General features: G+C 41.1%; 1 protein-coding gene and 1 long non-coding RNA gene across 36 annotated transcripts in view; one reads left to right on the top strand and one right to left on the bottom strand.

Moving 5' to 3' along the window:
* MAP2 (microtubule associated protein 2) overlaps positions 1-17,368 on the bottom strand; it is a 232,167-nt gene that overhangs the window by 40,320 nt on the left and 174,479 nt on the right. For 13 of the 33 annotated variants that reach the window (XM_081015216.1, XM_081015194.1, XM_081015197.1 and 10 more), the window contains 4 exons: positions 13,078-13,320; positions 4,937-8,695; positions 4,468-4,674; positions 2,912-3,046 (listed from right to left, as the gene is read on the bottom strand). The exons of 3 other annotated variants lie outside the window; for them this stretch is intronic. In XM_081015216.1, the coding sequence (XP_080871342.1) occupies positions 2,912-3,046; positions 4,468-4,674; positions 4,937-8,695; positions 13,078-13,320 (4,344 nt within the window). Of the gene's footprint in view, positions 1-2,911; positions 3,047-4,467; positions 4,675-4,936; positions 8,708-13,077; positions 13,321-17,368 lie in introns of all 33 variants that reach the window. 17 more of the 33 variants (XM_081015203.1, XM_081015218.1, XM_081015219.1 and 14 more) reach the window with 7 other exon arrangements.
* LOC308484795 lies at positions 424-16,422 on the top strand. Of its 3 annotated transcripts, none has more exons than XR_013990125.1 (3): positions 424-1,760; positions 12,464-12,649; positions 13,332-16,422. It is a non-coding gene; the product is annotated as an uncharacterized lncRNA (long non-coding RNA). The 3 variants fall into 3 exon arrangements; XR_013990126.1 differs by having other exon boundaries at positions 13,327-16,422; XR_013990124.1 differs by lacking the exon at positions 12,464-12,649 and having other exon boundaries at positions 13,327-16,422.

Raw genomic sequence — 17,368 nt, 5'->3', positions numbered from 1 at the left:
CTAAGGCTATCATTACAGGGGGAAGCCTTCCCTGCATTTTCAGCTTTTTCTTTTAAAAAGCCTCTAAACCTTTTACTTATAGACCAAGTTCATAAAGATGCACAAGCCACAGTTGGCCTTGAGACTGTCTGCTCCCTGTTCCCTTCCTCTTTTCCACTTCAGAAGAGGTAGAATGTTTTTGCGCCCAATTTTTAAACTAAGCTAATTACAGTTCCCTGTGACAACTGAACTTGGGGAACTACGGTTTGTTTAAACTCTAGTTAGAGAAAATAGGCCAGGATCTGAAAATCACTTTTAGATCCTGGTTTGCTGTCACAAACCATGCAGAAAGCACATTTCTTCAAGCTCAGCCATTATGGGGGTAGGGAACTGTGGATCGCAGCACCAATACCTACTTCTCTTTGCATTGATGATGGATTTCCACATGCGAGGACTAGATCATCTCTTAGGCCTCTCATGTATTCTTTATATTGACAGCTGATCATTGCTCATGTGGAACAGAAAACTGAGGAGAGGCTTTCATATGACAAGTGAGCATTGTTGCCAACACACATGTGCGTGCGTGCCAGCCATTGTTTGCTCAAAACTGCTCAACCAGTTGTTTTTCTCCTTGGGGACAGGGAGGAAAATTTTGAATTGACAGACAGCAGGTAAAAAATTCTCTCCCTCCCTTCCTGCACCTCTACTTAGCCTGAAGCCACCAACAGCTGTTTTTACCTAAGGAAAAAGTCAGGGAAATTAATCATAGAAATGTATACACTGGCTATATGTAGGGTCTCTACTAACATGGAGATTCCTGTAATTCCCACCTCTGGGTTTCTGAGGGTCTGCTGGAGTCAGAGAAAATGCAACTCACTTGGCAAAAGGCTGAATGTAGTTAAAGGCTACAGCCAGCCATCTAGTTGCATTGTTAACATCACCATGTGGTGATCTTTTCAAGCAGAACCCAGTAGTTATAGTAATTGCACATTTTTCTGTCTCAGAACCCTAATCCGGATAGTGGTTACTATATATTGCAGGGATTGGCTGGAAGTGGGGGGTCTTGAATCTGCTAAACTTGGATTCCAAAAAAGACTCACCTGATTTGAACAGTAGCTAACAGCCAGTATTGGATCATGGGCCCACTTCAGAACCTGCAGCCCTGTGAATTCCTTTATGATGGTCCAATGGATGGGCACTACTTTCATTCCTCTAATTTTTTATTTTTACTTTTAAACTGAGATGATTTGATAACGTTCTTTCACCCTCAGGGGGAATTGTACAGAAAAACATAGTCTCCTCCATGTAAACATAGAGGTTTAAGAGGATTCCCCCCCCCCCCAAAAAAATGTATGTTACCATGCTGATTTTAAAAGTGTTCCCATTAAAGATCCACCCAGAAACAGGACGGGATACACTTAGTTCCACCCGCATGCCCTACTGGCATGAACCTTACTTTAGTGGGTCCAACTGTGCCTAATGACTCATTTTGTGAATCAACATGCATAGACCACAAAATATTATGTAATACACTATGTGGATATATTTGCTGAGTTACAGTTTTATTTGCGTAGTGGATGAGGAATAATCTGTACAGCTATTTTGAAAATGAAATATAGCCTCCTTTTGTTTAAAAAAAACCAACATAACTGAAAGGCCAACTTTCTCTCAATATAATTTGGGTTAATCTTTTTAAAAAGCTTTGCAGGTTTTGGTTACTACACGGCATTAAACTGAAGATACAGAGATCTAGTCTATTAACAAGAAGAGTTCTTATATTTGTAAGTTATTAAATGACACACCTATTTACAATTTTATATTCTAAGAAAATACTGAGTGGGAATATTTTTCCAGTGCTTGGGTGAGGGAAACATTTTTCCTGGAGTTAGTAGAATCATCTGATGAATTCTTTACATAAAAGTATTGAAAGAGAATGAGGATGCTTTTTATTCTTCTTCCCTTTGAATGATAGGGATCAAATAATGTTAGTGTGTGAATGTGTGAAGAGGCAGAGCATGTGAATGATCCACTTAAGTTTCCGCACGCAGATCCAACTAAAATGGTGGGGTTGTGCAAATCCAATTCTTTTTCATTTCAATGCAAATCACACAGCGTCGTTCCTTGTAGGTTTGTATCCATTTATGCTTCCACTCGCTGCCTGGAAAGCCCTGTACAGCCCAAGTTTCTGTTCCTCCGAATGACAACAGAGAGATGCATAAACTGAAAGAATCCCCTATTTTCCCCTCCTGTATTGTACAAGGTCCTCATTGGAGAAAAAGATAGAAAGTTATAGATTCATAGTCCTAGTGACTACAGATTTCTTCACTTTCCACTTCCTGGCAAAGCTCACTTCGCCCTGAGGTTTTGTGTTTCAATACATAAAACTTTCAATATACAAAATACGTTAATAGATTTGAAACAGCTAATGCATACAATATAAATACAAGCCGAGCAATGCTGAAATGCTTCTTCTTATTATGCATGAGGAAAAAAAGGGATATAGATGAAAAAAATGTAAACCATGGTTTAAAGCCATTAGCACTTCCCACCAGAACAGAGCAAAATGGAGAGAGAGAAAATAAAACAGAACAAGGCAAAACAGAGAAATTTCTACACCACCACTGTCAAACCACAATGCGAAGAAACAACTACAGAACTTGGGAAATCCAAGCATGACAAGCATACATGATCATGGTCTCTGTTCAAACAAACAAACAAACAAACAAACAAATAAATAAATAAATGCATAATACAAAAAAGCAGTATCATTCATGACAGCAGAAAAAGGTCTCAGAAGGGGGAGTAAGAAAACTAAAATCAAAACCAGAGCAGCCAGTAGAGCAATGAGATTACAAATAATAATAATAACAACAGTAATAGTAATGTCTATGTTTGCCAGCCACGTTGCATAAATTCAAGACAGCACAATCACCTGTCTGCTTCCGCTTAACACAGGAGAGATGAGTTGGTCTAGTATGTTTGATAGCAGGTTTTAAAATGATTTTCCTGGAGGGAGAGTGAGCCTGAACTTCAGCTTTTTTAGAAAGTTCAGCTTTCTTATATACAGCTATAGACAAGAAAACAAGAGCATACAATCAGAAATAAAAAAAACCAAGAAACCGAAATATATTTCAACATGACATTTTGGCTGTTGGTACCATGTTTTAGACCTTCAGTTAGAATGTGAGCCTACCAAGGCCCAGAGATGACACGTAGTTGTTGCAGGCAACAACTGGCCCTTCACTGGGTAGCAAGTGTCACTTTACCTGTCACCACACTCTGACCGTGCAAGCCAGGCACCTTCTGTACAAACTGCATAGAATGAGGGCATATTCCCACTCCAGCCTGCACACTCCTGCCATGTAGCATTGCAATTGTACTGGGCAGCTTCCAAGGCTATGTCTGGAAGGGTATGTGCTATGTTCCACTGGTGCAAACAATGGAGGTTGTTTTTTTTTGTTAAGTGACAGATCTGCAGGATCTAGGCCTCACTTTGGCTTGGACAAAATGCTGGACATTAACCAGGGCTCAAAACCCAGTGGAGCCACAGATCTGACTGGGTAAAAGGTAAAGGGATCCCTGACCGCTAGGTCCAGTCATGGATGACTCTGGGGTTGCTGCACTCATCTCGTTTTACTGGCCGAGGGAGCCGACATTTGTCCGCAGTTTTTCCGGGTCATGTGGCCAGCATGACTAAGCCGCTTCTGGCGAACTAGAGCAGCCCACGGAAACGCCGTTTAGCTTCCCGCCGGAGCGGTACCTATTTATCTACTTTCATTTTGACATGCTTTCGAACTGCTATGTGGGCAGGAGCTGAGAACGAGCAACGGAAGCTCACCCCGTCGCGGGGATTCGAACCGCCGACCTTCTGATCGGCAAGCCCAAGAGGTTCAATGGTTTAGACCACAGCGCCACCCGCGCCCCTGACTGGTGCCCACTGACAATTCTCTGCCTCTTGCACATGGGGAATAATAGTGGGATATTTTACATACTAGATTCGGCAACTAAGCAGATGGAAAGATTGCCACATGGCTACCCAGAGCACTAGCAAAGTCATGGTACATACGTGACTTTATGCTAGTGTTATTTATTTGGTATTAATGAATCCAAGTAAGCAGAGGAGTGTGGCGGAGTCTCCTTCTTTGGAGGTCTTTAAGCAGAGGCTTGAAAACCATATGTCAGGAGTGCTCTGATGGTGTTTCCTGCTTGGCAGGCGGTTGGACTCGATGGCCCTTGTGGTCTCTTCCAACCCTATGATTCTATTATTCTAGAGCTGAATTCTCATACAGGATGTTTTCCTATTCCATAAAAGAAAGAAATCATCAGCCTAAACTGGAGTGGCTGGAAGCAATGTAGACTGAATGCCTTGCTGTTAACACAAATGAATATTCTTGATTAAATGTGTAACAGTACTGCTAAAATACTCCTATAAAACAGGTGAACAACTCACAGTATGGCATTATAGGAAAAAGATAGTATTACATGAACCTTTTTTCCTTCTCACTTCATCTCTGGAGACAGTGCTAGGTTCCTTTTTAGCTATTTTTCTTTCAGGAGTAGAAATCCTGCCTCTCCCAGTTTTTAAAGGTTTCTCTTTTTTATGTTTATCAAGAGACGGTCTCCGCAATTCTCTCTCTGCCTTCTCCTCTTTAGGAACAGTCTCTAACTGTTCCGTCATGATGCTCCTATCATCATCTGCAGGATCAGAGTAAATTATAACAACAACAACAACAACAACAAAAAAACAGAATTAGTAAAATGTTAATAGTGCTTCAGTGGGATTTCATTTTTAAAAATCAGATTATTTCCTATTGTCATTATTTTAACAATATTCCTGAATGTGGTAATATTAATTATTATTAATTATTAATTATTAATTATTAATTATTAATTATTAATTATTAATTATTAATGAATAATTTCAGAAACAAAAAAATGAAAAAAGGATAAGGCACACCTTGAGTATCCACCCATATGCTGTCTGTGTCCAGGATGGAGTCATCGATGGTTGTTTCATCTTTATAGTCATCATACGTCTCTGTCTTGTAATCAGTCAATGGGATTTCTTCTTGTTCAGGGGAGCCAGGAGCTTCCAGAGAGCTTTCTTTTGTCTCTGCTTCGACATCAGTCACCACCTCCACCTCCACTTCAGGATGGACGCTTTCTTCTTCTGTATCAGCCGGTGGTGCTTCTGCAAAGCGCACACTGTGGGAGCTGGTTTCTCCCTCATCGACTGTGGTCTGCACTATTGTGATGAAGTCATCCTCAATTGTAACCACAGACTCTATTACTCCTTTGAGTTCAGGCATTTGCCCAGGGACAGCTTCACACACCTTAAGCTCTTCACCAGGTATCTCAAAGTCCCTTTCTTTGCTTCTTTGCCTCATCTCTCCTTCTTCCTGCTCAATCTCTTCTTTCTTAATCTCTTCCTCTTGCTTCCTCTTTTCTTCTTCTTGTCTACTCTCTTCCTCATCTTCCTGCATGATCTTTTCCTTCTGCTGTTCTTGCTTAATTTCTTCTGCTTGCTCTAGTTTACTCTCTTCCTCATATTCTTCTTTTTGCTTACTCTCTTCCTCTTGTTCTTCTGCTTGCTTACTCTCCTTCTCTTGTTCTTCTTCTTCCTGCAATGCCTCAGTTTTTACAGAGCCTTCCAATCCTAGAGATTCCACATTATCTTCCTTAGGCTGTGATATGTTCTCCATTTGAATTTCAGTTGTTTCGTCTTTGGTAGCTTTATATGCACCTCTTTCTGTAACTGGTTGTTCCACTGTCAATTGTGATGCCACCTCCTCTTCCAACAAAGAAGGGCTTTCTAGTTCTAATTTGTCATCATATGGCTTTAAAGTTTCTACAGGCAAGCCCTCTTGTGCTTGGTCATTATCACCACTTGACTCATATGATTCTTCTTTATCTACTGCTTCTTGGTGAACCAGGTCAGGCTTCGCTCCTTTCTCCTTAACTTCAGTTTCAGACAGTTTATTGGCATCTTTCATTTGAGCAGGTTCTGCTTTTGCAGAATCTTGGGGCATGTTGGGGAATGTTGAGAGGGTCTTTTCTTGACCCTCATCTGTGCCTTGCTCTGTAACAGGCTCAGTGACATGAACACCTAACTTAGTCTGGTTTTCTTGCTCAACTTGCCGAGCAGCAGAATCCATCTCATGCTTTATAGCATCATAGTCTGGTTTATAGGAAATTTCTGCCTTGCCTGTCTCTTCAGCAATGTGAACAGCTTTTTTTTCTTTCTCAGATAATGAAGAACCTTTCTCTTCCAGTCCAACTATATGTTTATCACCTGCATTTTCTAAAGTTGGAGCAGGCTTTGCTTTTTCATGTTCAGTGTCCTCATGGGAACAAACGTCTTTAGAGTCACTTTGTTCCTCACTTTTTTCTAGCACAGTATCTAGTTTATCAATAGCTTTTCTCTCCTGCTCAAATTCTTTGCCTAAAACTGCTGATTCCCCAGAGGCCTCTCTTTCTTCTTTGGCTCTCTCAGCTGCTGCCAACTTCACTTCTATCAAAGAAAGGTCTGCAACGACACCTCTTCTAATTTTTTCATCAAAGGGACAGCTTTCCCCTGTCAAATTCTCATTGTCCTGTACTGGAGATGGCATTGGCACCGTGTACTTATTGAAAACACAGTAACCTAAATCTTCTAGTTGACTGTCAGCTTTTAGAGTCATATGGTTCTCGTCGGCCATGAGGAGCTGGGCCACTCCACTGTCCTCTACAACTGCTTCTGAAGGAACAGACTTCCTGTGGACTACCTCAGCATCTGCACTCACAGATGCTTCTCTTGACCTTGTGCCTGCTAAGTCCAACATTTCAGGTAAATCAGGCACCATTACAGTCCCATTTTTGTAATAATCTTTAGCCAGGAAGGGTGACTCACACAAAGGCTCCACTTGGATCTCTCCTCCTTGTTTTACTTTGGACTCTTCAGTTTTCTCATCTTCTTCCCTGCTCACTGATGGGAAGGAGGGAGACTTTTCTACTGCTGGAGTAGTGGCTGGCAAATAATCATCACCTTCATCGCCACTAGCATTATCCATAATATCTGAACCTAGTGGTGAAAGGTCATGTGTCCGCCCAAAGTTAAACCCCAGTGCTATAGAGTCCAAGCAGGACATGGGCAGATTAATTGACATACTCCTCTGCTCTATGGCAGATCTCCCACCAAGCCCCAAGCTCCTGCTTAGAGTTAAGTCATCTTTATTTTTACTGTGGAGTTCTCTCTTATCCCCATATACGTTTGGGTCAATGGTGTACATTCTTTCTGTAGGGGAACTAGGTTCCTCAGAATCATCTGGGAAGCCCTGGGCAAGGGTGCTGTATCCCATTTCATGAGCAGGTATGCTGGTGTGTTGATATGCCTCTGGCTGAAATTGCTCAGTGTCTTTCTTAGATATGATGAAATCTTTATGGTAAGGGTCGTAGGTCTCCTCTTTAGTATCACTCAGTTCATAGTAATCATTGCCTTGCTGTAGGATGTCACTCTTGAAAGCTTCATCTTTAAGGGTGGAAGTCTCAAAATATGTAGACATTCCTGATTTATCCTCCTCTATCTGCATTTTGTGAGCTTCTGAATCTGCAGCTGAGAACACTTCCCCTTTCCCATCCTTTCCTTGCAGAGATTCTTTGCTGGGTTCAGCAGTGGGTTTCTCTATTGATGCAGACAATACAGCTTTATCTAAAGGCTCATTTACTTTTTCAGGAAGTAATTCTTGGCTGAGTCTTTCTGTAGAACTCTCTGTGCCATGCTTTTCCTCTTTTTTAATATCCCATGTTGATGAAACCTCCGTTTTCTCCAACTCTTCTTCTGCTTTGAGAGTACCAGATGGCTTTTTAGAATCAGCTCCTTCTACTTCTTTACCTAAAGCAGTTGTTTGTTGGCCATGAGCTTTTAAAAAATGATCATCTAATATCTTGGGCTTTTGTCCACTGGAAATGGAGTACCCCTCCTCGTCGCTTTCATCCTCTGTCATATCTTTCTCTTCCTCCCAAAGAGGAACATTCTGGGTGGGCGTCTGCACTGTAATTTGTTTTGAGGCATGAGAAGTCAATACTTCAAATTCTTCTTCATGTTTTTTTGCTTGCTCTTTGTCAATTTTTCTATCTTTGGCAATCTCTGAAGCAGTAGATATTTGCATCATGTTTCTACTACCATGTGGCTCAGATTTATGTAGAGTAACTGGCAAAGTTTCAGAAGAAAACACAGTTTTAACTGTGCTTTTTTGGCCCACTGTAAATTCTGAAGATGAGAAACAACCTATGCTTTCATGAGAGGTAAAGTCACTTTTTATAGCATCAAACTGGCCATCTCTAGACCTGAAGGGTTGTGCTTCAGCGGCAGGTTTCTGGGCCTCTGGAGCCTTTTCATCTGTTTTACTTTCTTTGTGCAGCTCTGTTGACAAATCTTTCGGTTCCTTGTGTAGATGTGGCTCTCCAGTGAAATCAAAATCTGCTTTTATAGAATTCCTGTCTTCTTTCTTCTGTGGACTGGCATCTAAGGTCTGTCCTGCCAAGGTTGGGAGCATTTTTTCTTCTCCTTTGCCGTGTGATTCTGTTGTTTCTAAAGTCTCGGTTTTTGCTGGCTGTTGAACTAAGGCATCGTGTATAGGTTGCTCACTAGTCTTACTTCCTTTCTCTGGTTCCTTTGGGCCTAATGGCTCAGCTGCAAAAAGGCCTGTATGCTCCTCATGGATTTCCATCTTCGAAGCTGCAAGTAAATCTGTAGTTGTTTGATTGGATTTTACAACAGATTACTTAAAGCATTCACAGGCAGCAGCAGACTAGTTTACAGCATTATTTGGCATAGCAGAGTGGTTAAAAAAAGGGGGGTCACATGCAATGGTACCTTTTTAAAGGTCTTTTTTAAACAGATGGTTTTTCTCTCTTTTAGAGGGACAAATCTTTATTTAAAGTATTAATAATAACTCCTGTGATACACGCAAACCTACCTATAGTTTAATGACAAATTATTATGCTTTTAAAATCATAGGCCAGTTTCCTCACAAGCATTACACTACAGATAAACCCAACTTCATCTTATTACGCTTTATGGTACAATGGGTGATATCCAATGTCAGTCATCCTCAGATTAGACCCACTGAAATCAGTTAAATAACTTAAATCTATTGATTTCAACAGGCCTTCTCTGCCTGACAATGGATATCACTCAATGATATAAATTCTGAATTACAGTCATACATAGGCATAATATTTGTGATAGGCTGCACATTATATTTAACATTCAAACCTCTAAATCCATTTAATGATATGATTCCTTTTATTTGAGCTCAATCAAATAATGGTTACAAAGCAATTTATTCACCAATTTTCAGTTATTACAGGAGGAACATTCCCCCCCTTTCATATATTTTTAAAAATCAGATTACTGTCATTAAAGACATTAAATACTGTCTTTGAAATCCAGATGTTAATATAAAATGTGAAGATCTACCACTGATTCAAAACAAAATCAGTGCCACTGCAGCTTCCAGCACATTGCTGAAAAGCTCAAGCCTTAGATTTTCTTATTTAAAACTCATGGAAATTGTAATTCTTCATTTGCCTATATCCTTTGGTAACATTTTATATAGTGATGCCTTTCCTAAACATTATATGCCATGCTTAATAAGACTTTGTTTCCTCAGACAATTACAGGGCCTGCATAATGCAATCTACAACATCATATTACAATCATGGTTACACATGTCTTTAAAAATGTCCTGAAAAATCTTGGCAAAATTCTGTATTCTCAACATATATAATTATTTCAGTGGGAACCATTTCAGCTCAGCATACAGCACAATTTTTATCCCACTTGTTTCAAAAGAAATCAGTTTCAAAAGGAATAAACATTAACACTGCAATCCTGTACACACTTGCTTGTGAGTAAACCCCACTGAATTCAGCAAACTTACTTCTGAGTAAGCATGTCTAGGATTCAGCTGCAAAGTATATATTGTTCTTGGTATCCTTCTAAACCCAGGAACAGGAAATTGAAAAACAATTCATCCCGATCAACAGTCCCATAAAAGGTAAAGATAAGGGGACCCCGACCATTAAGTCCAGTTGTGACCGACTCTGGGGTTGCGCGCTCATCTAGCTCTATAGGCCAAGGGAGCCGGCGTTTGTCCGCAGACAGCTTCCGGGTCATGTGGCCAGCATGTCTAAGCCACTTCTGGCGAACCAGAGCAGCACACGGAAAGGCCGTTTACCTTCCCGCCGGAACGGTACCTATTTATCTACTTGCACTTTGACGTGCTTTCGAACTGCTAGGTTAGCAGGAGCAGGGACCAAACAACAGGAGCTCACCCCGTCGCGGGCATTCAAACTGCCGACCTTCTGATCGGCAAGTCCTAGGCTCTGTGGTTTAAACCACAGCGCCACCCACGTCCCTCAACAGTCACATATTTCTATGGAAATATTTGGTATTGCTTCATTTCCCACAAATGATCATTTTGCAACACTGCCACTATTTTTAATGATCACATTCTTACATCAGATTAGGCACTGTGAGAGACTGAGATAAACCTGTTAAGAACTGTGATCCACACTACGGCTGTAATCCAGAGAACCTGTTCCAAATTGGGAAACAGCTGTCCTTTAGCAGAGCAGTTGTTTCATTTGAACAAGCTTGGAAGCCCCGTAATCCCCCTAGCTAAGTGCCCTATATGCTTCACAGTTCATATAAATCCCCTTGCTTGGAAACACCTTCATCCCAAATTCTGGCTCTAAAAGCGGCCAGCCTGGTGCCTCTGGAAGCTCACAAGCCAGGCATCATGGTGACGGTGCTCAGCACCTGATGAACAAAGGTATGCTGTCTTTGGAGGGCTAACTTTTAGCTAACGCAGCTAGTTGCCACTGAGCAACCTGCTCTCTCTGAACAGGTTTATATGCAGGGAGGAAGCCATCCAAGACAATGGTCCTCATCATATTTTGTGTTAGTTAATTCTGTAAATTATGATTCCGGCAAAGGACTACAGTTGTGTAATTTGACCTTAAACTGCTGCTCATTTAACGTCTCTGGTCGATTTTAATGTGAAAGAGAGGATCGTTTCGCTCTACTCAAGTTCTCTAAGTTTGTGTTTAATGCTGTATACATCTATCAAGTCTAGCCTCCATCTCTTAAGTATTTTCTAAATAGATAGATAGATAGATAGATAGCACAGGTAAGATCTTACATGAGGGTTACATTTCTGGCTATTGCAAATATAAGCAAAATTGCACAAAGCCAGAATGACCCCACACCACAAATGGCCCCATGTGTGCATCCCTACTTGTTTGAAGCCAATGTTGAGTGGGCCTTACACTCTGCCCCCTCCCCATGAAAGATGAGATTTTAAGTTCCCCGCCTTGTTTTCTGGGTTCTGGGAAAGCCCTGCAAGTCTCCTACAGGATCTTGTGGGAGCCTTCTCATGAACTTTCTGAGCCCAGCAAGCAAGGCAGGTGGGTTAAAAAGCTCTTTCCATGGTGGGAAAACAAGGAGAGGTTGTTTTGTCTAGCAATAGACATTATTGTACTGATGGAACAGTACTAATAATATGACATTGAATTCCTTCCTATGTGCCCTGACTTAAGGATTTTTACAGGTGAAACTATACTCATTCCTAAGGCAGAACATTGGGCCAGGGCGGATTACACACTATTTACTTACTTCATTGTAAAAGTTGTCATTTTATTCCTGCCCTCTAGGAACTCTTTTTCAACCAGTTACTGGTCAATTAGAGAATTCATCTTTTTAGGCTATGACTTAAGTTTTAATGGGAGTTATTTGTGAGAGATTTTGACAGAAATAATGTTATATGTACTGTGTATCAGATCACCCATAAAAAGGATCTTCTGTGGTTTTTTAAAAAAGTGTGAATAGCAGCTGTTGAGAGGATCTTCGAGTTGAGACCCCTGACTCCAATAGGTGCTATCTGACCTGCAGGGAAACAGCTTGGAAAGGGGTGGGGTTTAATAGGAATTATATCAGAGTGAAGTTCCACTGCTGCAATCCCAATCCAATCCTTCCCCACAGCTCCCATTGCTATTAACACTTCTATACCTAGTCTAGATTGGTACTACAGAACGTATGCTGACATCCTCGTCTAAAAGGTCATATAAGCTAAGCTGATTTTTCTTCAGCAACTTTTATTCTTAGTGTTCAACCATTTCACTCTTAATCAAACTTTCCACAAATATTCCATTAAAAGTTAGGCTGAATTCTGGTCCGATTATTTGTGGAAGTGCTTGAGAATATGAGTACACTCTGGATCACAGCCTAATCTGGTTAACAGGGTTAACAGATTTCATTAGGAGGTCAAACTCTGAACTTGTATTTAGTTTTTCCTCAAGTAGAAGAGCTTCATTATGATTTGTTTGACTTAGTAACACAGGATTTCACCCTCAATGTCTAATCTTGCTCTTCCTTCTGGTTTCCAAAATATCACGGGAATCCATGCAAATTTTCTTCCCGCACTGGGTTTTCAATTTTCAGCATCAACTTGTAAGAAAGGTAACAAAGATGAAAACAAAAAATTCTGGCAATGGCTAAGGAGGGTCAAGGTGGACTGCAATGAATGGCCAAGATATGACATAAAAAGCAGCAGCCTTGGAGAAATTGAGCCAGAATGTACTGAAGCACAAGCAAAAATACACTGCACACTGCAAACAAAAGACATCGGTACAATTTAAGCCTCTTTATGTCATAGTCAAGGTTAATCAGCTGGTTTTTTGAAATGAAAAGCAGATGAACCTCTGCATCAAAAACAAAAAGTAAAAAATATATACACAGATCAGCAATGTGACTGGCAAACACATCTGCGATGAAGAGGGAGGGAAGGCTTTGTGATATATCAGCTTGGCTGCATAGCATACTGTGTCATGGTTAGGGGGGAAAGTCAGGAATCAGCTGCAGTGGTGGGAAACCATGTCATCATCACACAGCATTTGCACAGTTGGCTTGCCTGTTATGCACTCCTCAAAGCATAATAACAAGAGCATTAATCATGAGGGTATTAAATGGGGGAAAGAGTAAATGGAGCAGAGTGGAGGAAGCTTGAGAACAGCTCAAATGCAGCCAACACATGCAGGTCCCTAAGGAGGACACACCTTCCTCACCCAAGGAAGGCATTTTGGCTTTCAAGGGTTCCTCCTCAACTAGGGTGACATTTTCCCCATTACGTGCCACTTGGTCTTCAGAAATGGAGTCCTGCTGGGCCTCTTTGGAGCCCTCTGCCTGTTGCAAAGGCTCAGCAGGATTACTCATTTTCTCACATTCCTCACCAAGCGGAACAGCAGGTTTGGGTTCATCAGCCACTGGACCTTTAACTGTGTCTTCTTCTTCTTCTTCTTTGACAGAACAGAAGGGGGAAAGGATGGAAAAATGAGGCAACACCAAGACACACACACAAGATGCACACATTAAACTGGTTGCCCATGTACAACATTTTCAGCTCTGCACAGAATTTATACATTTGTGTCACCTTAGCTGTTACCACATTTTTAGTACCATGAAGCAGAGTGAGCTTGCATTATTATTATTTTTTTAATTGTTATGGCTGGCAATGCCATTTGTAATGCTGAATGTCTTCTTTTTTGTGTTGAAAATTGGTCTGATTCAAACATCATCCGTTCTTGACTGTCAAACCATGGTTTGGTAAACAGCTTCCATGATCCTTTCCCTCATACTTCTCCCTCCCTTCTCTAGTTAGAGTTAGCAGTGGTTCACTGTTATATCTGAACTGGAATAGTTACAATAACCGCTAACCATAATTAGCTTTAGAACCAGAGACAACTTTCTAATCCTGGTCTCAATTTCTAGTTTATAATCTAACTATGGGTAGTGTTACCTATGGCTATGTCAATTCAGTCTTGATGCTAACCAAGGAAGGAAAAGGAAAGGGGCATGTGAAGCTGAAAAGAAAGAAAGAGGAGATAAGGCCAGGAGTCTGCAAACCTGCAGAGCACTCCTAATTGCCAAATGGTATGCATAGCCCATGCTTTTGGGGCAAGCCACAGTAATAAAATAAAGCTGAAAATGTTTTATTGTTCCCAAGGTGGAAACGACTGTAGGAAAGAAATTGTTATCTATGATAATGGAGATGTGTGGTGGTGATTGATGGTTTTGAAAAAGACTAATAAATAGTCAAACAAAATACATTGCCCTTTTGATTACTGTAATATGCATTACATTGGGCTGCATCTGAAAGCTCTAGAAAATGTAACTAGTTTGTTTTAAGGCTCAATCTAAGGTGTTGGTTTTGACTTTTAAAGCTCTGTGTAGCCTGGGACTGGGATGCCTCAAACCACCTTCTTTAGAATGAACCGACTCGTGAACAAAGGTCATCTCCAGAGGCTCCATGTCTGCCCCCCCCCCCCGGTCATCTAATGGATAATGCCTATTCAGGAAAAGGCCTTCTCAATATTGGTGCCTAGAATACAACTCCTCCCAGAGGGAAACTTGCTTGGCTCCTGTGATAATGGTTGCTTTCTTGCTGCTTTGGCATTGGCTTTATTGCTTATGTTGCTATTTGCTTGCTGTTTTATGTTTTGATAACTCCTTTTAAACTGCTGTTTAAAATCACTTTGTGGATCCTGGTGGATGGAAAGGTGAGGTACAAATATTTTAAATTAAATAGAATAAACACATATTCGCCTGGTGCTTAAAAATACTCAAACCCATTCTGCCCTTGTGAAGTAACAATACTGTAGCATTGAATAAGCTACAACCCTAGTCATAGTGACCCAGGGGTAAGCCCCATTCAACTCAATACATGAGTAGGTATGAATAGGGTTGCTTTGTAAATCATTGAAACATGCATTCTTATTTGGCACAAGAGGCAGCAATGTGAGAAGTTGTGGCTCTCTCTAGAGACAGATCATTGCCACACCTTTAGGGCTCAGTTTAGAGGCTTTGCGTGCACTGCTGTGCACTCAACAAGCTTACCTTCAATTCAGCAATATACAGCAAAGTTATTTAAACCATAGATGTACTACAAAGGAATTCAGGAAGAATAAAAGAAGAGATTTTTCATAACCAAAGAAAAGCTAAAAAGGAAATTGATTTCGCTTGTATTAGCTCATGAGGTATTTTCTGCCACCCTTTGCATAATGATAAAGGCTCTTTGCAGGATGGACTCTATACTTAAGATTGAGCAGAACCACACGAGATATACAGAATTGTCCTCATTTTGCCAGTTAGAACTTCATTGGAGGCAGAGCTCCATGCTGTGAAAAAGGAACAAGGAACAAAGCAGTTCTGTCTAAGGGAAGCCCTTACAGGTGCTGATCAGCATGCTAAGACAAGTACAGAATACAATGCAAAATGACAAAAATGAAGCTTGATAGCCTGCCTTGTTAACATAAATGTGGTTTGAAGAAGCCACTGTCTGCTGCGTTCAGATGTAGTAACAAACCATGATTTGTTCCCCCAAAGCAACAGAATCTCTTCCCTTTGCACATGGAATGGGGAACATGCAAGCCATGGCTTATTCGTTGTTATGTCCAAAGTGGGTGACTATAGAGCACCACAGGTGAACTCTGGAGCCGGGTCTTGCAAAATCTATGTTGGAACATTGCTGTTGGCATCGGTATGTCTTGAGGCAATGGAGTGCACCTCCGGGGGTGTTGCCAGCACCAAAATGACCTCCCTGGGGTACAAGCCTGGCAAGTGTGTATGGAGGCCCCAGGCTGTCCAGATAACAAGACACTCAGGTCGGACTCACTGATGTGGTCCAAAGGAAAGCAGAGCAATATGTTTGGCACCAGCTTGGCTGCAGGAGTTCCTGGAAGGAGGCATACAAGGTACCATCCAACCATCTTAGGGACTCTACTCCAGATTTGTTTAAGATTTACTCCTTAGCCTTGCACTATTAATTTAAATGGAATCTCCCTCCGACTTTTCTTTTAAATTTCAGAAAGTCAAAAGTAATTATACTTGTCAAAGTCTCATTGATTTTGTCTATTTCTTGATTTTGTCTATTTCTTTAAATGATGTTATTTCTTCAAATAATGTTTGAATATGTAATAAAAGTCTGTTTTAGCTCGACAAAATTATATTAACCCACTCCACTAAAGCAAAATCCATAGATCACCCCAGAAATAAATTCAGAAATGTCCCAAAATTTGTCCTGGTCAGTTTCACTTGCCAGGAGAAAAATGCTATGTTTTGAGCCCCACTCCTTGAGACTGGAATCACAGGGTGTGATGTTTCAACAATCTGTCCCCATCAATAATACACTACTGTATTTGAAAGAACTACGGAGCAGCAAGGAGATTTTAATGTTGCAAGTGCCTAAACTTTTTGAATGGGGCATAGAATGGAATCCAAAGAGCCAGACAAGTAACTCCACATCTCCACTCCACAATGTACTGCAAAGAAACCTATTTTGGAAAATGAAGAGACTTTCAAAAGCCATTTGTGGTGTGCCATGGAGGTCTGCTGTTCAAAGAAAAGGGAGGGGGAGCACATAAAAAAACCATGATGGACATGAGGTTGTAGCAAAAGCTGCCAAGCCAAGCTTAAAATAGCCTTTCCCTTTGATTCTGGTCTCAGACCTGAAGACCCTGAGAAGGTAGAGGATAAAACTCTGAAACTTTAGGACTAAACCTGACACCTGACAGCCCTGGACACAAATGATGAAATGAATGTGGCATGGAAGGGTAGAGGAGAGGAGGAAGAGTGGGACCATGCTTTGTTCACCTTCTTCATAGCCTAAAAAGGCCTCTGCACTCTGGGCTGTGGCACTGGGAGGTCCACTAGCTTCAGTCCATTCGGAGCTGAACAAAGGGTGTTCATAGTACTCCTCATCTGAATTGTAGGGCTCATCATCAGGCACAGACACTGAAATGGAAGGGGCAAGGAACTTACGCCTCTCCCCTGTGGCAGCTGGCCCATGCCATGAGCTGCTGCGAAGAGGTCCCACCTCATCCTCAGCTCCTTCATCTACAGACAGACACACAGGAAGAAACTGCACAGAGAACTTGAAGAGACAGAAGGACATAACACAAGACAGAATGGAAACAGGCAGACACGTACTGGACACTGATGCAACATCATGGAATGAAAGGAAACAACCATGCTAAGCTCAATGTCATCTCAAAGGCACAATACACACATTTAATGCATTGGTCAACTTGAATGCATTTATTATGTTTTCTGTGGTGCCTACAGGAAGAGTAGTCCATGTCTTTCCACAATGCAAATGAACCCAATAGCCAAAACAAGCACTTTGTTCCAAACACCTAAGTGATTAAGGATATTCTAGATATGAGTCAAATTTGCCACAGTATGTGTCAGAACCACATTATATAGTAAAAGTAAAAGAAACTGGGACAAAACTAGACATTCATCAGCAAGCAAGGCAGAATAAAAGAGGTCTCCCCTCCATAAAGCAAACAA

This window comes from Podarcis pityusensis (assembly GCF_964106645.2).
Source record: "Podarcis pityusensis genome assembly, chromosome: 1".
Taxonomy (NCBI): Eukaryota; Metazoa; Chordata; class Lepidosauria; order Squamata; family Lacertidae; genus Podarcis; species Podarcis pityusensis.
Note: the sequence above shows the minus strand (reverse complement) of the source record. Positions and strands in the feature narration are given on the sequence as shown.